General features: G+C 33.9%; 1 protein-coding gene across 1 annotated transcript in view; it reads left to right on the top strand.

Annotated features, from left to right (window-relative positions):
- Positions 1 to 3723: 3723 nt before the first annotated feature.
- LOC129227778 (thioredoxin domain-containing protein 11-like) overlaps positions 3724 to 23344 on the top strand; it is a 28030-nt gene continuing 8409 nt past the window's right edge. The window contains exons 1-9 of the mRNA XM_054862386.1: positions 3724 to 4301; positions 12074 to 12284; positions 13795 to 14022; positions 16288 to 16381; positions 16461 to 16564; positions 16645 to 16710; positions 18514 to 18642; positions 21114 to 21884; positions 23272 to 23320. Coding sequence (XP_054718361.1) covers positions 4135 to 4301; positions 12074 to 12284; positions 13795 to 14022; positions 16288 to 16381; positions 16461 to 16564; positions 16645 to 16710; positions 18514 to 18642; positions 21114 to 21884; positions 23272 to 23320 — 1819 coding nt within the window. The 5' untranslated portion in view covers positions 3724 to 4134. The remainder of the gene's footprint in view (positions 4302 to 12073; positions 12285 to 13794; positions 14023 to 16287; positions 16382 to 16460; positions 16565 to 16644; positions 16711 to 18513; positions 18643 to 21113; positions 21885 to 23271; positions 23321 to 23344) is intronic.

Below are 23344 nucleotides of genomic sequence, written 5' to 3'. Positions count from 1 at the left end.
AGATGCTAATCGTATTCCTAGACTTGCAAGAACTACTATGATGACCGTATGAGAGAGGCATTTAGTGAACTTCAAAAATTGGTTTTAAAGACAAGTAACATGGTCTAATTGCACCAGAAAATTTGTATACCAATTTTTATTTAAATTCTTTTACCTTGAAAATGCCACGTCACATATTGCTATTTAAAATAAGTTATACACACCAGAATATATGTAAAATGGCATTTTCAATACACAAAAATCAAAAAATTATCCAGAGGGCCCCATTGACTTGGGGGGGGGGGGGGAATTTCATACTCTTTACACACCTGGTGAACATCTGCCCTCCCCCCCCCCCTCAATAATTTTTTGCAAGTTGGCACCCATCCTGTAAGTGTAAATCTTTTGATAGCATTCCTAGAAGGTAGGCATTTAGAAAACTCTCTATTAACCATCCATTTAATCTTGTATTTCACAACTTTAATTAAAAAAATTTAATCATTTATTTTCCAAAAAAAAAAAAACATTTAAAAAAAATGCTTCTTCAGCTGTACCAAGGACTGGTTCTGCAAATTTCATGATGGCAAAATGTAAGGGTGCAAAAAAAATAAATAAATAAATAAATAAAAAATGGAAAACTTAAATTTGTTCCTTAGCTTTTTTTTTGTTTGTTTGCCACTCCCAATTGCAGCAATACAGTACACTCAATGATTTAAAAAATAAAAATATATCATTAAGACAAGGAGGCAGGGCCTGATGAACGCACGGTCCGGTAGGTCCATGGACCTGGGCAACCACAATTTTAGGGGCACCAAAATGGGGTAATTTTTTTTTATTTTTCGCTTTTTTGAAAACTTCGACACGAAAAATGTGGATTTCCTTGTGAGAGGGGCACCAAATTTTGCCAGGACCTAGGTATCACTTCGGGTTGATCGGGAACTGCAAGGAAGTGGCAATTGTCAACATCAAGTGTTCAAGATGGAAAATATTTTGGCCCCCCCCCCCACACACATGTGTTCAAAGAAAAATCTATGTTGTCAATTTTCTATGCCAGTTTTGGAATTTGTGCTTTATTGTAATTTTAAGCTTTTGATTTCTTCTTTTTTTGTGCGCGTCTCCTCCACTTTTTTCAAATCGTAGTTCCGAAAGTGTAAATTTAGACAACTGCCGATAATAGGTTGGGGGGGGGGGGGGGCTCTCTCCAGAATTTTTTTTTAGTTGAAGTTTTAAAAATCCAGTTGCAGACTATTTTAGTAACTTAGCCGCGTTCATAACATACTTTTCGACCCGGTAAATCCCTGCTCTGCCTCCACAAAAAAAAGATCGAAAAATTCCCCGTTTCCATGTAAAAAGAGGTTCTCCCATTATACCAGAGAAAGCAATTTTTACCCAGCATCCTTAGCGGCTAGTAGACGAACTTGTTTCGCGTAATGCAGTAATGTATTCTGGGTGAAAACACCGCTTTCACTCCAGAAGCTAGCAGGAGTACAAAGGTTCCACATAAACCCCGCAAATAACCGGAATGCAGTGAAAAGCAGGTTTTTTCCGGGGTCAAAAGTGTCCATGGAAACGGCCCTATTGGGGTTTGGATATAGGACAGGGTTCATAGATTCTCTCTTATTGCAAATTTTTTCAATCTGGGAGGTCCAAAATCACAATATTTGGTGATCTCCAGCATCAGGCTCTTGCCCTCTGATCAATTTATCAGTCCCCTAATGAAGTCCTCTGGGGATAAAACTGGTGTTCACAAGGGAGATGGGGAGGTGCTTTGTAGCTTTATATGTATGGCCTGGAGCAAAGGAGAATCAGCAAAGGGGACATGATTCAGTTGTTTAAATTTAGCAAAATGAAAGATATTAATGGGTTGAATTTTTGCCCTAAAAGCAGGAGGAGGGGTCATTGTTTTAAGCTATTCAAATCTCAGGCTAACCTGGAAATTAAGAAAAATTACTACTTTGTAAGGGCTGTATGAGTACTTGGAACAGCTTACCGGAAGAGGCTGTAATGAACAAGGAGCTAGATAGCTTTTACTGGGCGATTGATCTTCATCTGGTACTAATTAATAGACTAGGACCAGTCTAGCTGGGCCCAGAGCCTGTTGCCGCTATTTAAGGGGGGGGGGGGGCTTGCATGATTAGAGATGGGCACTCCTGATTAAAATGTTCATTTTTTACATCAATTCCATGGATCAAGGGAGTTATTAGCAGACTTCAAACTCCTAGTTATGTTCAAAGTTTCCCATTTGAAATCTTTAATCATTTACAATGCACTTAATTTTAAAAATTCCAGTTCAATCATCATTGAAAATTTAGAGATAATAAATCAAACTCAAAATGGGACTTTAGGCCACAGTAAAATTTTCAAATGCTTGTTATTAATTTCAAAATTTAACAACTTGTTAATTAACTGGAAATTTATTAACCTAATCTTAAAACATTAACCATAAAGTTGCGTTTCGAAACGTAGTACTGTCCAAAATGAAAAGCATACCTTAACCTCTAATCAGGCACAGATCCAGAGTGTGGGGGGAGGCAGGGGTTCTTTTCGTGACCAAAGATAGCCTAAAACTGGGTTTTGAGACCTTCCATTTCAAAACATTCGCCCCATGCCCCCCCTCCTTTTTGCTCAAAAATGACACTTTACCCCCCCCCCCCCCCCTCCTTTCAAAAACACACTTGATCCACTGCTCTCTGATAAAAATGTCTAGTTGCATCAGGGGCGTGCACAGAAATTTTGGAGCCCGTCACAAATGACTTTTCCGGCCCCCCTCCATATTGTTTATCCTAATAATTCATCCCTAGTTTCAAAAATATTGGGCCCCCTTCAGGCTGGGGCCTACAGGTGTCCCTTCTCCCACCCTGTGCACGTCCCTGTTTTGCATTTGAAAATGAAAAACTGATACTTGCCTTTACAAATTAGGAATTTCTCATGAATACAAAATATGTTTGTATCTTTAACAGTAAAATTTGATTCAACTTCAATTTTTTTAAATATAAAGACTTCAGCCAAAGCATGTCTAAATTGGAAAAAAAAAAAAAAAAGCAGTATTTGTGTATAATATTTCAAGTTCTGCTAATCAGCTTCAAAGTTAGAAATTAAATTTTTTGTAGCAAGGCAGATAATTTAAAATATATCTAGGAATTCAAGTACTGAAAAAAGCAAAACAAACTCTTATATGAAATATCCATTCACATTTTTGGAAAAAAAAACTGATAAATGAGCTGAGTATTTTTTTTTTTTTTTGTTGTTGTTTTCATTAACAGATTCTTGAAAGTGGAAGCACAAAAAATACTTATACATTTCAGTGTCCGGCCGACAATTTTTTCGAACCGGGGGCAAAAACTTGAAACTGCCGACCTTACCCTTCAAGTTTTACCTGTAGTTTCAACGAGAAAAACACACAAATAGGTGAATTTGCCGCCCGGGGCGAAAGCCCCCGTATTGCTCCCCCCCCCCCCCATCCAGTATTGACAAATTTCCCATTCAGAAAACAGACAATTTTTTTAAATTATGCATTCGAAAAACTCATTCAACTCTTTTTTTTTATACGAAAAGTACTATAAAAGGTTGTCTGATGAAGTATGTAATTTAATAGCGCCTATTTCTGAACTTGCAATACGAATACAGATATTGAACTTTGACGAAAATATACAAAAAAAATTCCCCATAATGCCTGCCATTTCTTCAAGGATAAAAATATGAATTATCTTTCAGGTTAGGAGAGATCAAGTGGGTGGGGCAATATCCAATTTCATGCTACTATTTTGGAACTAAAAGTTTTTAAAAACAAACAGCATAATTATTGTATTTAAAAGTACTCATTCTTGCCAAACTTTGGAATGAAATTGAGAAAGAACACCGTTATATTGTTTGTGCTTAAAATACACAACTGTAATTGGAATGAACGCAATGCTTTTCTTGTAATTGAATTACAAACATTCTAAATCAAATTATAATTTTCTTTCTCCCTCTTTCGTTCGTTTTCTCTTCGTTCTCTGTCTCGCGTTCCTTCAAAACAAGTAGTTAATGGGCTTCGAATGCTTCCGTTGTTCAAATTACATGAGCGAAAATAAAATCGATCTATATAAGTCTTAAAAGGCGGTTTTTAAAGCATCATTTTTTCCTTTTTTTTCCCTCCTTGAACATGACGTCATCATGGCGGCCAACATACTAGGCAAAGATGAAAATGATACACAAATACATGAGACACGTGGCGATGCTGTGTCGCTCACTAAATGTATACAAGTTATGAATTCTTATGGCCGTGAAATTATTTTTGTAATAGCCCTCATTTTTACAGGAATAGCTGCTCTGAGAAATGGGTATGTATCTCTGGTTAAAGATGCTTAAGTGAATTTTCGACGAATATGCGGGTGTAAACAAAGCTTATGCCGGTAGTAAATTATTTTTCGGCTATAATTTTTATTATCCGCACTTCTCTAGAACATCGAATTGAACCAAATAAAAGATTTCCTACTTTTACTAATTTTTATATTTCATTTCCTAATTGTCGCATTTGCATAATTTAGTACTTTATATATTCAACAATAAAAAACCATACTAATTTCTAATCAGAAATTAAATTTCTACCAAATATTTTGTACTTCATTTGGTTTCTGGAGCAATTAGATGTTTTTCACACTGCATCACACTTGAAATTTAGTTCTAGTTTTTCTCCCCGATAGCTTTTTGTTGAGAGTAGTTTATTAGACTATTTTTTTCCTTTCCAAATGATTCTACTTCGTATCGAATCATTTCTGATTATTATCATTGTTTTAGAGCATTTATTTTATTCATTCCCTAAAACGTTGGTTCTAAAACTTTTTCGATTATCGGCTATCTCTATTCAGTGGCGTAGTCAGGATTTCATTTCGGAGGGGGTCTAATCAGTGGCGTAGGCAGGAAGTTGTTTCTTTTTTTTTGGGGGGGGGGGGGGGGCTAAGGAAATTTGATAGATTGATATGGAGATCTTCTTTAAAATAAGCAAAATAGATTTTTGAGATAAAAATTTTATTCAATTGTTATTAATGATAAGTAATAATTTTGAATGCATTTGAATTTGAAACAATTGGCAAAATTTAATGCAAAATAAATTCTCCACTTCCCTGGGAAACCCATGCAGGGAAGAAATTCCAAGAAATTTGGAGGGAACTAGACAAAGGAGACGTGCCTTTTGTTAGATTCTAAACAGATATATTCTCAGAATTTGCATCTACTTTAATGAGGGAAACCAATGTTTTGGAGACTGCAGAGAGGATTATTTTCACACACTACAGAAAAATTGAGAATATACAAATATATAAATACAAATGTGACGACCAGCAACAGGCTCTGGGCCCAGCTAGGCTGGTCCTAGTCAATTAATTAGTCCCCAATGAAGATCAATGGCCCTCTTAAAGCTATCCACTCCCTTGCTCATTACCGCCTCTTCCGGTAAGCTATTCCAAGTGCCCACGACCCTGCTAAAGTAGTAGTTTTTCCTGATTTCCAAGTTAGCCTGAGATTTAAATAGCTTAAGACAATGACCCCTTGTCCTGCTTTCCCCGCAAAAATTTAATCCATTTACATCTTTCATTTTGATAAATTTAAATAACTGAATCATGTCCCCTCTGACTCTCCTTTGCTCCAGGCTATACATGTTAAGCCTATTAAGTCTGGTATCATAATCTAAATCTGAGAGTCCCCTTACTAATTTAGTTACCCTTCTTTGAACCCTTTCCAATACAAAAATATCCTTCTTCAGATAAGGCGACCAAAACTGAACAGCATACTCCAAATGAGGTCTTACTAAACTCCTATATAAAGGCAGAAGAACTTTCTTAGATTTGTTTGAAATAGATCTCTTGATGAACCCAAGCATTTTGTTGGCTTTGTTACTAGCAATACTGCACTGTTGACTAAACTTGAAGTCCTGATTTATAAGGACACCCAGATCCGTAACATTTTCTGCCTGATTTATGACTGAACCCTGTAAATGATATCTCATACGCTTATTTCCATGACCTAAGTGTAGCACTTGACATTTCCCTACATTAACTGCCATACCCCATTTATCTGCCCACTTAGTAATATGATCTAAATCCTCTTGCAGCTGTTTTACTTGTTCTTCATTTTCGACAATCCCCATAACTTTTACATCGTCAGCAAAACAATTCATGCTTCCAGAAATATTTTCATTGATGTCATTCATAAATATAATAAACAAAAGAGGCCCTAAAACTGATCCCTGAGGAACCCCACTTAAAACATCACTCCAATTAGAATGATTTCCTCTCACAACTACTCTTTGCTTCCTACCAGTAAGCCAATTTCTAACCCAAAGTAAAGTTTTTCCTCCTATTCCAATGTCAGCTAACTTGCTGAGAAGAGCAACATGCGGTACCTTGTCAAAAGCTTTTTGAAAGTCAATATAAACAACATCCACACATTTTTTGTCATCTAAAGCTGAGGTAACCTTGTCGTAGAAATGCAATAAATTAGTAGTACAGGATTTACCTTTCCTGAAACCATACTGCAAACTAGTCAACAGACTATTAGTCTCTAAGAACATCATGATCTTAATTTTGATCAAAGTTTCGAAAATCTTACAAATCACCGAAGTCAAACTTACAGGTCTATAATTCCCAGCAAGACCTTTAGACCCCTTCTTGAAGAGTGGCGTTATGTTAGCCAGCTTCCAGTCCTCTGGCACCGTCCCCGAGTTATAAGAAGCATTGAAAATATTCAAAATAACATCCACTAATTCCTCTGCACATTCAACTAAAATTTTTGGATAAATATTATCTGGTCCCGGAGCTTTAGTTGCTTTAATCTTTTTCAAATGAAATAAAACCTCCTCCCTGGAAAATACAAAATCCTCAAGCTGTATAATAGCTTGTGTCTTGTTAGTGTCAACTGTTGAGATACAGTTATCGTTAAACACACTGGAAAAAAAGTTATTCAGAACATTTGCAATATCCCTATCGTTTTGGATTAAATTTCCATACTCATCAACCAAAGGCCCAATTTGACTGTTTCGAGCTTTCCCAGAATTAGCGTAAGCAAAAAACCTCTTAGGGTTCCCATCAATGTCATCTGCCAGCCTTTGCTCCAATTCCCTTTTCTGAATCCGTACCAAATACTTAAAATTTCGCCTTGCCTTACCATACTGGAGCCTCTCCGCACTCTGACCAGTTTCTTTAAACTTACGAAAAGTGGCTTGCTTATAATTAAGAGCTTCTTTAGTCTCCCTGGAGAACCACATGGGCCAAATTTTTGTATTAACACCTTTTCTCCTAAATGGAACATAGTTCCCTACGGTTTTAGCAAGTTTATCCTTAAATTCCGTCCACTGCTGATCTACGTCGCTATTTTCCAACCCTGACGAAAAAACCTCTTTCAAGCTCTGCCTAAGTGCAACAAAATCAGTGTTTCTGAAATTGGGCACAAACCTAAAATTATCATCTTTGCACACTTCAAATTTAACCCGGAACCTAATACTGTTATGATCACTATCTCCAATATGCTCCCCTACACTCAACCTCATCATTGCAATAAAGCTCTACGTCTTACAGCGCCCCCCTCATTTCGTCTCCCCCTTCTCCCTCCCATTTTACATTTGCATTTTTTCTTCAATCATATACTACTTACACTTGGTCATTTCGGAAGGAGTCCGGACCCCCCCCTTGGCTATGCCACTGTCTCTATTTTATATATTTCTATTGAGTTCGTGGACACATGCTGGAACTCTTCGCTTCTCCCCGCTGCACCCACTTCGGGTATCCTGACCTGAGGCAATAAAATTATATTTCCACAGTATATACAGCACACTTCGAATTTGTTTCGACCTTTTTTTTCCTAACATGTTTATCTCATGACTTCTTTTAGATTTTTTTCCTTGAAAAAATAATTGACTGGCAAGATTTTACTATAATTAATGAGAATGTTGATTACTTTTGAACCTTAACTATCTATGCTACTTCAGACCAAGGGTGCCCATATAAGGGGCAAGACGGGGCTCAAGCCCCCCCTTAGAAATTAGAACTTTCTTGCTTTTAGTACTTTTTTCTTTGAAAAAATGTTATTACATTTCTTTTTCAGCTAATAATGAATAAGTTATTAGAAATGTCAAATTTTAATAACCCTAATCTGTACTGAAATTGGTTTCCATGGGGAAAATATCGGTGCTAAACCATGGGGAAAATGTCTGAGCCCCCCCCCCCCCCCCCCATTAAAATTTTGCATATGGGCACCCATGCTTCAGATAAGGAAAATACATGAAAGAACGATTCACACTGTATAGTGAAAACAAGGAGAGCTTTACAAAGAGCTGAATCAATTCAAATCAATGCAAAAATATTCAAACGAAAAGTTCATCTTTTAAGGTTTTTATTTTTGTTTGAACATTTGTGCATTGCTTTGTTGTAGAGACGTACCGAGTACTCGGTAACTACTCGGTACTCCGGCCTACTCGGCCAATTTGCCGAGTACTCGGCACTACGGCCAAATTCTGATCAGATACTCGGCCAATACCGAGTAGTTGCAAAAAATTGAATATTGTCCAAGACAGATACTAAAAATTTATAAAAAAAGAGCAATGCATTATATTCTGCAATCATTTACAATTAAAATTTATAAGTCGGATTTAAATTTTGAGAAAAATGAAGTTTGTAATACTTCAATGGAATAAATCTTTATTTTAATGTCCCCAAAGTTAATAAAACTTATTTATTAAAAATTATGCAAAAAAAGGTAAGCATAGGTAAGGTCCTGCACATTTGTTTTATCTGCTTTTAAAAATTAGTTATGTTTGGCGGACTAGAACTATAATTGATTGGTATACAGTGAAACCCCTCCTAACGGACACCCCTCTTATGCGGACAATTTTAAATTCCCCAGTTCCAATGCAAATAACATTATTAAACCCCTGTCCTGCGAACACCTCTCTATTGTGGACAAAAAAAAATGTCCTGTTAGTGTCCGCATTAGAGGGATTTCACTGTAATTTGTTTTAATTCCAACTTGATTAATCATACCTTTTATTTATTTATTTTTAATTTCAAAAATAATTTTTTCGTAAAATTTTTGACACAAACAAAATTGTTTATATAATGCATAATTAAATTTCAGCAGGAATTTAGTTTCAAAAACTATTATATGGACAAGGAGGTCTATGCTACTATTCCAATAAGTTCAAAATTCATCACATGTGTGTCGGTGGTTCTTCTTAAAACATAATTGGTACTTGGTAACTCGGCCGAGTAGTGAAAGGCCGAGTACTCGGTACTCGGCCAAAGTGCTACTCGGTACGTCTCTACTTTGTTGAAATTACAGTCTTCGCAGTATGGAAAGGGTACTATTTTTTGAAGCTCCGGTGTCCTGGTTGAACATTTCAGAATTCTGACTAGCTATAATAGCAATATGTGATACGCCATTTTCAAGATATAGAAATCTAAAAATAAGTATGCAAATTTTCTGGTTCAACTAGACCATGTTCCTTTTGTTTTAAGGAACATTTTTACAATTCTATTTTGTGGAGAGCCGTGCAGTGGATATTATAATGCTTGTGACTGTTAGTCTAAAACCAATTTTAGAAGTCCACCCAACTTCCCCCTCATATTTGATGCAACACACTCTAAGCAGTCCTCTTGGATCCAGAAAAGGCAAGTGTAGGCGTACAAGGACATCTTGTAGTAAATTAAATAGGGTCTTTGCCTTGATATATAGAATTTGATCAATGCCTACAAATTCCTAAACCTTAACAATTCCCATTGACACTCAAGCAAAAAGCAAATTATTCCTCAACTAAAGCACTGGCCATTCCTTCTAAAAAAAAGGCACACCCACACACAAATTATTGTGTGTGTGGAAGGGGAGGGGGGGGGCTTGAGCCACCTCAAGCCCCATGGAGTCGGCGTTAGTGGCTGAAACAGAAAACCTATATTTTAGGAGTGTCCTACTTCTGCTAGAAATGAAAAAGTCAAGCCTTTTCAAACCTTTTTTTTTTAAAAAAGCCTTTGATCTTTTGTAGCAGTCATTCAATACAAAGTAACACACATTTACCATAGCAAATTGCATTTTTAGGTAAAGGGTGGCCCAGCAGGTGATAAGAGAAATGCAAGATTTCTGTAAATTAATTGTCGTATAAAGATCATTCTGAATGTAGTCAGGTAAGATCAAGTTCAAATGCAGATGTTTGCTGGAAAAAAGAAAGATTGCAAAACAGTTGTTAAAATAAACAAACATTTCACACTAACAGATATGAAAGTAATGCAATTTTTCAAAATAACATTAAAAGATACATTGAGATATAAAATCTTCCAACTCCTTTGTTTATCGCCACTCTCCATCCACGTACTATGGCCCCTCCAAAAACTTGTCAAGTTTCTTAAGTTGTGTGAAAGCAAGGGCGGATTCAGGGGAGGGTCAAAGGGTCATATGACCCTCCTGTGACAAGAATTTTATTATGATTATTATTTAACTTCAATTTTTCAGATCCGAAAAAGTTGAACTTGAAATCAATATGTTCATCCTTTTTTTTCCCCATGGTTCTGTAAAGCATTTCTTCTCAGCACGCCATAATTCAAAGGATTGACTTGGTATGTTTACAGAACTATTCTGCCGTGTGCAGGTAAACAGCAGAAGCTTCAGAAATGACTTTTCGAGATATTTGAAAAAATGTGTGCTGGATTCAATGTTAACCACTGGGGAATGTTGGAATTAGACGTTTTCGTGCCTTTTTTTCAGCAGAAACCAAATAAGCAAGCTTGTACACTAAAACTAATGTACAACAGATGACAGAAATGAAAAAAAATGAAATATGAAATATTTGCAGTACCTGCTCTTTACCTGTACAAGGCAGTGTTGTGCTCTTTTCATTGGCGTCCCGGCCGGAGGGAGGGAGGGGGGTCCGAACCCCCTCAGTAATTGAGGATCCGACCCCTTCAATAATTGAGGAGAAAAAAATCCACTATTGTTTGTGGAAAATTATTAATGCTTTAATTTCAAAAAATATAAAAAATGCATAATTTATTATGTAATTAACACAAAGTAAACTTCTGAAAAATCTGAACGATTTAAGGGTTGGTTCAAACACACCTTGACGACCGAGCATGTGCGATTCTTGCTCAATGGGTAATAGTCATCATTGGTCACCGCATCCTTCGCTTCGCGGTCAAATCTTGTTTGAATCTCTTTGTAATTACCCGATTGTAGAACCCGAATTCCCCACTGCTTCTCTCAGCATTACCAAAGATACCTTTAAAATTGAGATTTTACCTCCATGCTGATAAAACTTATCCTTCAACCTTATCCCTTCCCATGACGTCACCAAGCTTTATCAAAAAGCGCATTTTTAGGCCTTCAATTTCGAAACATTTGAGAGAGAGAAAACCCACTTCCTAACCTAACTTCTCAATGTATACGTACAGTCTGAAATTGTGTTTCTAAAACTTCCAATATCAAAATGGTTCTCTAGGGACAGTCGCTGGAATCTTTACCTCTAAAGCTCATTTTTTAGAATTTCATTCCCCCCCTCTCCCTAAACCCTGCAATAGTAAATTTACAATTTCAACTCAATCTCAATGCCGTCTCCCAAATGTGGCCAAAAACTACGTTTTTACATCTTTAACTTAAAAATTTTTCATAGAGGATCCCAAATCTCATCCCATTCTAACATCACTCATAATTTCCTTTTTAGCAATTTCCGCGGAAGAACCCTGAACCCTTCCTCCCCAAAATTAGTTTGAAATTAAAAGCTTCAAATTTTAAATTCAATTTAAGCTTCGAAAAGCATCGCTTCCCAAAGAATGATAAAGTCACAAAAAGAAATTTTTTTTAAAAGATTACAGAGAGGGCCGTGAGGTGTGTATCATTGTGTTTTCCTTTGTGGAGGGTAAAAAATGCAGCACTATTGTACCAAGTTTTAATAATTTACTTTCTCTAAATGAAGCTGTCGATCTTTTGAAATGATTTGCATTGTATATAAAATTTAGAAAAATAGTTTTGAAACTCTTTTTTGGTTAAAAAGAAAAAATAAGTAAATAAATAAAACTGAATCAAAGTATTAGATTTTACAGTTGTTCCTTTACTTAAAATTTTTCTGTTTTCTTTTCAGTCCATTGAAAACTAAAAAAGTCACTCCTCCAGAACTTTTCTTCCTTCCACCTTCATTAGTAACAGATTTTTACCAAGGAAATGTAAAAAATCTTCTTTCATTACTGTCCGAGAAAGACGTTTCTCTTGTAGTATATTATGCACCTTGGGATGCATCATGTCTTCAGTTCAGACCAGAAATTGAAACTGTTGCTAAATTTTATCATAATGAGGTAAGGTATCAAATTTGTAATCTATCTAATGAAATCTTACGATGCTGTAATCTGTTTTCATCAATTAAGTTTCAGTTCTACAACACTATCAATGTGCAATTTTTTACTAAAGAAATTTTGTCAAAATACAGGAAAATCATCATCAAATAATTGAGTAATTACTTTGAACTTAAAAAAAAAAAAGAAAAACATTATAAATTATACTTCTGTAATAAAACAAGCATGTATTTGTCTCTAAAAAAAAGATTGGATCTTTACTTTTTTGCTCTGGTGGTGGTTATCAGAGAAATTATGATTCTCTAATTTTCCTCTGGGGCCGTTCAAAAAACTAGCATTACCTTTTATTATTTAACCTAGAGTTACTGCTTTATCCATTTTTTCTAAAAAGTTCAGGACGCTGGGAAAAATCAATGAAATGTATGAAATAAACAAAACAGAAAATCACTGATTTTCCATATAACAGTTGAACCATTTACTCAAAATGGAACTGATAATTATTTCATGTTAACCGGACTTTATCGTATAAATTATTAAGTGATTGTTAACTCACAGGATCAACCCTGTATTTATCGATTATCACGTTAAGTGAATACGCGTTAACGAGGTTCGTCTGTATTACTATAATGTAACTGAATTTTTAAAAAAATTTATTTATTGTAATTCTATTTCTCTGTTCATGAATAATAAATTTTTCGTAAATTAGTTAAATAGGATGATTATATATATAAATCTAATAAATACACAAACAACTGACTAATTAATTTGGTACAACTAATTTTAAGCATTTTTTTATTGTAAAAACAATGAAAATTAACAGAATGATGAAGCAGTTCAACTCACTTTCATTATATTGAATATTAATAGAAAAGGACTTAGTCATGAATGGGAAAAAAAAGGCAGCTTCAATGGTCGAAGACCCAGAGAACCAGCGGTTGAAGACTGACAGAGTTTTGCTGCCTGCAATCTTTTGTTGGGAATAACGGTAGCCTTCATGCATTGGGTAACCCTACCAGGAGTATACACTCCTGACTTACTTCACCCCCTACGCCGCATTCTTGCATCTTGCATGCTTAGAGCTCTCCAGGTGGGACTTACTCGAAAATCCATTGTTGTTGTTTGATTTATTTGGGGTGCATAAAGTCATGAATATGATCCAGCCCTGCTTAGTCTTTGAGAATGCTCAACAACAGAAAAGGAAAGGGTTATTTCTTATTTTCTCTTGATGCAAAATTAGAAAATAAATAATTTGTACTGATTATCTTCGAATTTTTTATTTTGGCATTACATCCCTTTGCTTCTCACTGCCTCAATTAACCATTTAAAAAATATTTTAATGGATGCTAAATATAAATCTAAACACAATCTTACTACCCATTTTTTTACTCCTTTTTAGGGATTTCCATAGAAAAAAAGTTAATACAAGTTGGTGTGGTAAAATATTGTAACTTAAAAAAAAAATATTTTGATTGTCTGATGGGAAATGAATAAAATTTTGTTCTTTTAATTATAGATATTTTTTGCTGCTGTAAATTGTTGGTGGCCAGAAGGAGAATGCAGTAAAAAATTCAACATTGTATCTTATCCTGTTGTTTTAGTCCATATTCATGATGTCGGGATTGTAAGATATGAAGGGCCATTAATATCTACTTACATCATATCTTTCTTAGATTATGTTCTCACTCCATTGGTTCCTTTACATCATACTGGAGAATTGTTGGACCTCCTTACAAAACATGAGGTTTGTCTCTTAATTTGTTTGCGTGATTCTTTATCTTGTGGCATAAAGTACACTCTGCATTTTTGCAATGTTTTGTGTAAATCTGTTTAAAACAGAGCTCTGATTTTATTTTTGCTCATTTTTATGCTGTAAAACAATTTACTTAGAATAATGGTGTATGAAACTTTCAGATGCATTACAAATCTGTTTTTCACTGTCCAACTACAGTGAAACTTCAATGAGTCGAAGCTGCAGGGAAAGCGAAAAAAAATTTGAGTTATCAAAAATTTTTATTTAAAACAAAATACTACATCTCAAATTCGTTTAATTCATATTATGAGCAAAAATGGATAGAATAATGTATCAAAGAGATGATGTTTTATTTAATTACGTAGATTCAAGAATTTTTATAGGTTGAAAAACAAATTACATTTTTATGCGGAAATATAAAATTTTTTCTTACCAAAAAAAAAAGATATTTAAAAGAAAATCTGTAATTATCATATATACATACTTGCCAACTCTACTATTTTTAACGGGAGACTCCCGTTTTTTGCTTCCATCTCACAATTTCCTGTTTTTTACGATTTTCTCCCGTTTTGCAGTTTTTTCAGTCAATCATGAAAAAGTTTCACTTTCTTCTCAAGAGGGCGCCCTTTTCTAGTCTACCAATGTCAGGGAATAAGGATTTTTCCAATTAATATCTCATTTAGTAAAAATTAATTTTTTAGAAGCTTTTCACATTGCATGTTCAACAAAGCACGTGCTTTGCCGAAAATTGCAGCAAACTTCGCAATCCGTAGGTTTCGCACCACTGCATTAATAGTTGAAAAGAAAAATGACAAAGAATAAACTTGAAAAGGGATCAACTGGGGGGGGGGAGGGAATTGAGATTTGCACATTTGTTGAAATAAAGAATTAATGAGTTTTAAAAAATGAAAGTTTAGCTCTATGCCAACTAAAACAGGGTGTGAAAAAAACTAGAAAGCCGCTGTAGGCAAGACATTATGGTAATGATTTTTGAATCGAATTTCATGTCTGTAGGGGCTGGTCAATTGCAAAAACTTGGAATTGCACATCTTTGAAAGTCAAAAGAGCAAATTTTGAAGAGATTCTTTGAAAAGATTACAAATTCAAGTGCTTTCTGGCTACTTAATATAAATTTGTTTAAAAAAATTATTATTTCTCTTTTGTTTCGACTCTCTCTTTGTAAAAGTACTATAAGGGATAAATGTATTTTCAGTTTTGTTTGTCAGTTATTATGTAATTAACTATGGTAAGAGGCTACTTGTTTGTAATCACACAAATTTTTTAATTACCCCTAAAAAAAATAAAGAGCTCCTAAAATTCCCCTAAAATTTTGAAAAAGTCTACAAGCCCTGCATCACCAAAAAATTCATTTGAAAAAAAAAAAAAAAGCTTAGAACTAAATACAAGAGAGTGTGGTTTTAGTTTTGTTTTGTTTAACTGAGTATGCTACAAACTGGTCATTTGTTCTGCAACTCTGGAATATGAAACTGAGGAAAAAAAAAGTTTTTTCTTGTTCCTCTTAGTACACTGCTGTGAATTTTGCATAGTACTTGGTATAACCCCCCCCCCCCCTCACACACACATGCATATGGCTGAACTTGCATGGGAACTCAGCTTTTGTGTTTCGTTTTATTTTATATTAATTTTTACACATTGAACAGAATTTTGTCTATTTACATATGAAAATAAGTTCTGATGACCATGCTGCGATGAGCAAGTAACTCGGTAACCGCACATTTTTCATTTTTTAAAAATATTTTTCTCATTTATTGTATGTTAGCTATATTGTGCCAGCTTTGCTTATTTGGTTTCTGCTAAAAATAAAACATCTAATTCCAACAGTCCCCAATTGCTAGTATTAAATCCAAAACGCTGTTTTCTTCAACTATCTCAAAAACACATTTACCTGCTCGCATCAATATAGAACTCTGCGCTATTGTTAAAAAGTTAGTTCACTGTTTCTTCTGTAAGTTGAATGTTTTCAAAAACTGAAAAAGAACATTGTATAATTTTGAAGTCAGGGCATGTTCGACTTGTTCAAGTAAATTGGAATAAAAGACTGTTAGAACTTGCAGCACAAAAGTTGGCAGATTTACTGTACTAATTGCTAAAATTCCAAAAATCTCTTTTCATTAGGCTGACATGCATTTTAAAATGGCACATTTGTTATTTGTCTTTTATATACATGCAGTGTAATTAAATGTGTATGTTTATAAATATTTTAATGGTACTTTTCTACTTTTTGTTTCTGTTTAGGCTGTTTTAGTTGCATTTTTTGAATTTGGTGAAGGGTCATATCCTTTCGATTATACAATGTTTTATACAGCTTCTTTAAAGGCTTTAACTACAGGTAATTATAATTTTAGTTTTAACTTTAACTATTGATTATTTATTGTTATTATATTTATTTATTTATTTTTTCAATATAGATCCTAACAGAAGGATATGTTTTGCTGTGATAACAAACAAAAAAGATGCAATAAATTTTAAACTAAAATCAAATTTTCAGTTATTTCTTTGGAATTCTACAGAAGTAAGTATTTTTTTATGTTTCTTGAAACAGATACATATTTTTGGGAATATGATCTTTAATTTGCCTATTTTTCATTTCAGATTTATTCTGAAAATGTTACTACACATTTGGAAATATTGAAATGGGCTTATGGAAAGCTGAAACATGTAAATAGTTTTCATGCATTCTAGGCCATTGCCAAAATAGGAACTTTATGGGTTTAAACAAACAAACTTACTACCAAATGGCACGACCTTGAGAGTCACGGATTTGGACAAAATTCTAGATATAGGTCAATTCCGAATAGATATGAGCTCAGTTATAGCGGTTTGACTGCAAAGGCCTTAGTTCGACTGCAACAGGGGTCCAAAGTTGATAATTTGGACCCAGAAATGCAATGGAGTTGACTTTAAAATTACCATTTGTATCACATTTTTCTACTATTGTACTGCAGTATGAGGCGTTTGCATGCTTACTTTTAAATTAATTACGTTGAATACTAATTTTTAATAAACGGTTCTCAAATTCAAATTGAATACTATTTTTAATTTCACTAACTCTAATGCCAAAATAGCATAGTTACGGGATATTTATCGTTTGCAACTGAAACTATTATTTTCGTTTTATATTAATCGTCTGTTAGTAAAAGGTATTTATTGTTTATTAATAAAAACAATTACTTTAACTGGATATTTATCGTCTGCTATCAAAGGCATCCCACATAGATAAGCAAAAAATGGGAGAAGAGATAAAGTTCTGATTTGTTGCACATGGCACACAAAAGTACAAAAATACAAAATCGTTTCGACTTTTCAAATAACTTAGATAATGCCCATAAATAAATAAGTGCTCTCCCTTATACTTAATTTACTAACAAAAGATGCCAAAGGTGTTGGGAGATCGAAACACAGTGTGGAATTCTGAAATTCCAATGGAAACGTCATTGGATTTCTGGGGCCAAACTAGCAAATTTGGACCCTCGTTGCAGAGAAACTAGGGCCTATGCAGTCAAACCACTTTACCTGCGCTCATATCTAGTGGGAATGGACCTATAGCTAGAGTTTTGTCCAAATCCGTGACCCTCAAGGTCGTGCCGTTTGGTCGTTAGATTTCAATTATGTTTCGGTATAAAGTTGTTTATTTCATTTCTTTTATCACTAGCAGTTGTAAAATTTGCATTTAATTTTAAATGGCTATTGTCAATTGATGTCTTCCCATGGACATTTCCCATTTTCGCAAATTATGATGCAGATTGTAAAATTTTTTAGAGGAGAAGAGAGGGAAGGAGATGAAAACAGCCCATCCCCAAAATTTGCTGGCTTTGATCATGTGTGTATTATCTTTAATTTAAAAAAAAAAGCTCAAAAATATTTTTAAATAGCTCGTTCTAGCTATAAGTCCCCATTTTTAAGTTCAACAAAAAATTATGAATAGTTTATTTGCTCTATAAATATATTTGTTTTCTAGAAATGTTGAAATTTTAAATTTTGTTTAGAAAACAAATACTTTCATGATCCGAAATGAGTCTGGCCTGTTGGATGCTTGCATTCAAAAAACATGTATAACCCTTGCTAAACACATTAACACTAACCCATGTAAAAATGTTTGCCCTGTGATGTTTCTAAAAGTTTTCATAGCAATGTTTGATGTACAATCAGTGCTGTAGTGTGTGTGTGGGGAGGGGGGGGGTAATACACCCCTTCCCCCCACATACTACAGCTTGGGGGGCATTACCCCCACTTTGGGAATACCCCCTCCAAACGTACAAATAATGCAAATATAATGTAAATTTGTTCCAAACAACTTTTTCTGTTGGTGAGTCCCCCCAAACTCCAAATTGAGTTTTTTACAACTACAGCATTGTGTACAGCAATATAAAATCAATGTAACAATTTGCTATTTTTTTAATGTATCAATTAATGTTTTTTATTGTTCACAAATTATGCAACTATGATTCATTTAATTTATAGGTATCAGAATGGATTACTCCTCCTGGTGTGAAAAGTAAAATTCTAGCCGAGACAATAGAAAATAAACCCACTATAATATTGTTCACTCCAAGAAATATATTATTAGAGTATTCGCCTTATTATAGCCTGGTAAGCTTTAATACTTTTTTCCCTTGCTATTATTTCAATTACTTTTAGCAAAAAGTGCATATGATCCTTAAAGTCTGTACATTGTTATGAGAAAAAAAAGTATAAAATTGTTTAAGTCTTTTTCTTTTCCCTCTCAAAATCTAATGAAGCTCCTTTATTTTGACTAAGAGAGAATTTAAAATTTTTACCCAAAAGGATTCAAGTAAGAAATTCTAAGAATTTCCTGAGAGGGAAAATGATCTTTTGCTTTTGTTAAGCTACGGACGAAAATAAGTTTTCCTGCTCCAAAACTAATTTAAATACCCCAAAATGATATCCATCGTGTCTCATTGTCAGGTCATTTTCTAGTATATACAGGTTGTTCCATTTTAACCTGCAAAACCTCTATTTTCGCAACCGTTAGTTCTAGATGTATACTTCCAATTGCAAAAATGTGCAAAATCAGATGCAGAGTTAAGATATTGAAAGTTTGAAGCAAAAATAAAAATGAGTCAAAAAATGCAAAATTTAACTTTTTATACGATCCCTAGGTCCCCTAACTAAAGAATTTGACATTTGTGTACTCAAAACAAAATATTCAAGTTCAAAGTTTTAAGGGACCATACAGAAGATGAGATTGGAACTTATAGCCTTTTCAGAAAAATGATAGGTTGTCCTAGTAAAAAAACAAAAACAAAGTATTTTTCATTGCTATTCAAAATTAAATGCAAATGTTATGCCATGATACGCAAAAACACGCTCCTACAAAACCTCAATCAATTTGAAAAACCACTCTATGCACACACATATAATTTAAAACCCTCGTTAACTGCTATATTTTCTCCCAAAAGGTGTTATTGATGTCGAGTGTAAAGTGGTGTAAGTCACAAAACGCTGCGTTTCATATCTCGGGGAATATTGGTCGTACTAATTGCAAACTTTTTGTGTTGGAATTATTTTTCAATAGAGATTATTTTTCTGAATAGAAGTTAAGGGACCTAGAACCCGTATATAAAGTTAAATTTTGTATTTTTGACTCATTTTTATTTTTGCTTCTAATTTTCAATATCTTAACCCTGCATCTGATTTTGGACATTTTTGCAATTGGAAGTGTACATCTAGGACTAAAGGTTACAAAAATAGAGGTCTTGCAGGTTAAAAAGGAACTGTATATGACTAAAACTCTAAAATCTGTTAAATGTTGACTTTAGTTGGTAAATATCAACATTCATATACCAAAGACATTGGTACATGACCGAATATTTGTGTTGAATCACTGGACATTCTCCAATTTAAGTCTTTCGCATAACCATATAATCATGGTCTCAAAGCAGCAGTAAGATATCTAAGTCTGGAAACAACAGTATGATATCTTACTGTTGCTCTGGAGCATGATATATAAGAGAGGGTTTATAAACCAGCAGCCCCTCCAAGAGAATGCTGGTTGCTTTGGTGGTCTTGATACAATAGTGAACCTATGATGATATCAGTGTACAACCTGTTATATATAAAGTCGAACCTCCATACATCCAGTTCCTTGATATAAAAGTTTTCTACACCACCAACTTTTAAACCTCTATGTTCTTAACCCCCAAAAGCTTTCTCTGTATCAGAAAAATATCTAGACACCAAAACATTTTTTAAGACACATTGAGAGATTTTATTTCATACAAAAATTATTTTTAAAAAACTAAGGTCCTCAAAACAAATTAAGGTCGAGAGGAAAAAGAAATTCAGTTAGGGTCAATACGATCCTGCAAGTCAACTGGGATTGAGTGTTAGACAAGCTGTTGTTTGGTTCTGAAATTCATTTAAACAGTTTTCAAATTTCTATTACAGCCTGTTCTTCAAAAAACATTTTAGTTATTACTTTTGTCTGGCTTTTCCTCGCTCCTAAATCTGTTTAGTTTCAGTGAAAGAAAATCTTGAAAAATATCCTAGCCATCAAAATACAAAATGCAAAAGAGCTTTGATGTAATATGACCTGAACTTTAGTTTGCAGAAAATGTTCCTGATGAAATTTTTAGTACACTGAATAAATAAGAGCATTTATTCGTTGACCGTTTCACAAAACTGGTTACTCAGCGAGACTTTCGTTGGTTTTTCGAAACAAAGAGAGCGACTTAACCACTGTTTGGATTATTGTTTTTAAATGGTTTCTTAGTACTCATTACTCAATAAATTTTTCTTATTTCATATTTGAATTATTAAGTCTCATGCAATGTGAATTGTGTGTAAATTAGAAATGGAGTTTGTATAAAAGTATTCTCTTTACTTTCAATGCTGAACTTTGCTTTTACACCCAGGAATCAGTACAAATCATTCAATACTCCAAAATTTAAACTTCTTTAAAAAAAATTATAATTGGTGTAAAGTTGTTAAAAGTAATTGAATTATCTTTATAAAGGTTTAAAATATTTACCAGTTATTTTTCTTTTGAATTTTTTCAGCTTTTTCTAATATTCCTCATATGTTTATATTTTTTCTTCTAGTTTAAAGAAGTAGCTTTGGACTACAATAATTGTAAAGATCATCAGCTGATCAAATCTCTCATCCATCGCCTGGTGCTAAGACGGCATGTATTGCAAGAAGAGCTTACAAAAATCATTGAAAAATGTCACAGGAATGATTCAGAGCATAGTTCTGATATATGCCGTCGACGTCCCGACCTCTGTGATTTAACTTGCTGCCGGACCACTAATTTCAAACTTAAGTTAACTCAGACTTGTCTTTGTAGAATGTGTCTTCATCATTTTATAGAAAACTTAGAACAAATGAAGCTTTCCGAATGTGAAAACACTTTAGAACTCATATTGAAAAGTTTCAATGTCAAAGAGCTTACGAACTTTAGGAACTGTAGTGATGTAGAAGTGTCATTCCCTGTCAAGTTTGGCTCGTACAGGCAATTGAGCATTCACTGTGGCACTGAACTTCCTTCCAAGGCAATCAACAAAGGACTTTCCGAGAAAGAAATTTCAGAATTGAAAGATGACATGATCTTAGCAATGATACAAAACAATGAGAAAAGGTTGTGCCATCGCCTTAGATATGCTCTAAATTACTCCGAACTGAATTTTCCCAGTTTTCCAACTTCAGATAATAATACCTGGCAGAATAACTTCTCTGGATTGGGGTGCCAAACTAACCGAACTCTGACATTTATTGCAATGGATGTTATTTTGTATCATAGTTTTGCGGAGAACTTGGGGATAGATGTTTCTAATAACCATCATCAAACTACTGCTGTTATCATTGAAACGACGGTAAAGTTTGCTTATGTGCGATTTTTATTTCTTTCTTTTGTGTGTACTGCACAATTTTTTGTTTTTATGTCTAGTCAAATACACTTTTATTGCGCTTGCATGGATGAACTATGTAAGTATGTTCCAAAATTTAAAGTCACCTATAAGTACTGAATATTGATGGATGCATATAAACTGCTGTAGTTGGAAAAAATTCTTTGGGTAAAAGCATCTTTTTATTGTATAGATATATAGTCGAGTCCTGACTTACGCGAGGGATGCGTTCCAAGACCCTTCGCGTAAGTCGAAATTTCGCGCTGTGAAAAGTGTATGTGAAAAAACTTTTATCAACATACCCAATTCTATTTTGCACTTGTAAACACCACCTCAAACTGTTAAAAACCATTTCTTAACTATACATTACTGTTTCCTATATAAAAAGCTGAATTTTTACTTGTAGTTTAAATTAAAAAAAAAACTTTTTGTTCAACATAAAATACTGCTACGATGCACAAAAGCAATGATTAATGGGAAAGAGCGGCATAAAATAAACCAGTACAGTACGTACAGTATGAAGTAAGAAAAACAAATGCACTATAGTTTTACTGTACAGTAGATCCAATAATGATATTTGTAACTTTAAAAAGTGAGCATGATGATGATTTATGCTGCATAAGCCGACGCATCAGCTTAAGTTTAGCCATTGTGGATTGGATTTTTCATTGTTACAAAACTAGGGTTGCCACAGCAAAGTTTCGTGTTTCGCCAAATCTGCCGAAAATAATATTTTTTTTAATAAACAATTCACGTGCTGCTAATAATCGCTTGCTGAACAATCTCTAAACGAGATAACTTGCCAGAAAAGGTTGTAGCAGGAGTCAACTGTATATTTTTTTAGGCCAAAAACTTTAACTTAAAACATAGACTTTAATTTTGTTTAAAAAGTGATTTCAAACTAATTGACATTAAATTTGTGTTACCTCAACAATAATAAACAAAATATTTTGGGAACAGCTTCCCCTGCAGATAAAGCACCGAGTTTTTTACAAATCTTCAATGTTAACAATTAGAAAATAAATAGTAATAATTTTTTCCCCCAGCAAATAAGTATAATACAAAGCCTTTTTTTTTAAAAATAGTTTTAAGAAATTTTGGAGGGGGTTTGGACCCTAAATATATCCCTTCCCTTGAATATGGCCCTGATACATAGTTCTGTTTTAAATTAAAGTTACAAATATATTTCATAACACCCTCATCATAATATATTAGGCATCCAGCTAAGTTCTTGTACGACAGAAGCATATTAGGTAATTGTTGTAATACAATACTTTATATATTTTTTTAGGAAATCAATTTATATGCTTTAAAACATTATGTATTTAAATAACTATCAAGGTATCTTTTACAGCAGGAAAAGCAGTATGTTTTAGAGGGCCTAATAAACAAAAAATCACTAGGTAAATGTCTTTCATTTCATATAA

Source organism: Uloborus diversus, chromosome 8 (assembly GCF_026930045.1).
Source record: "Uloborus diversus isolate 005 chromosome 8, Udiv.v.3.1, whole genome shotgun sequence".
Lineage (NCBI taxonomy): Eukaryota > Metazoa > Arthropoda > Arachnida > Araneae > Uloboridae > Uloborus > Uloborus diversus.
This window is presented reverse-complemented; position numbering and strand designations above follow the sequence as displayed.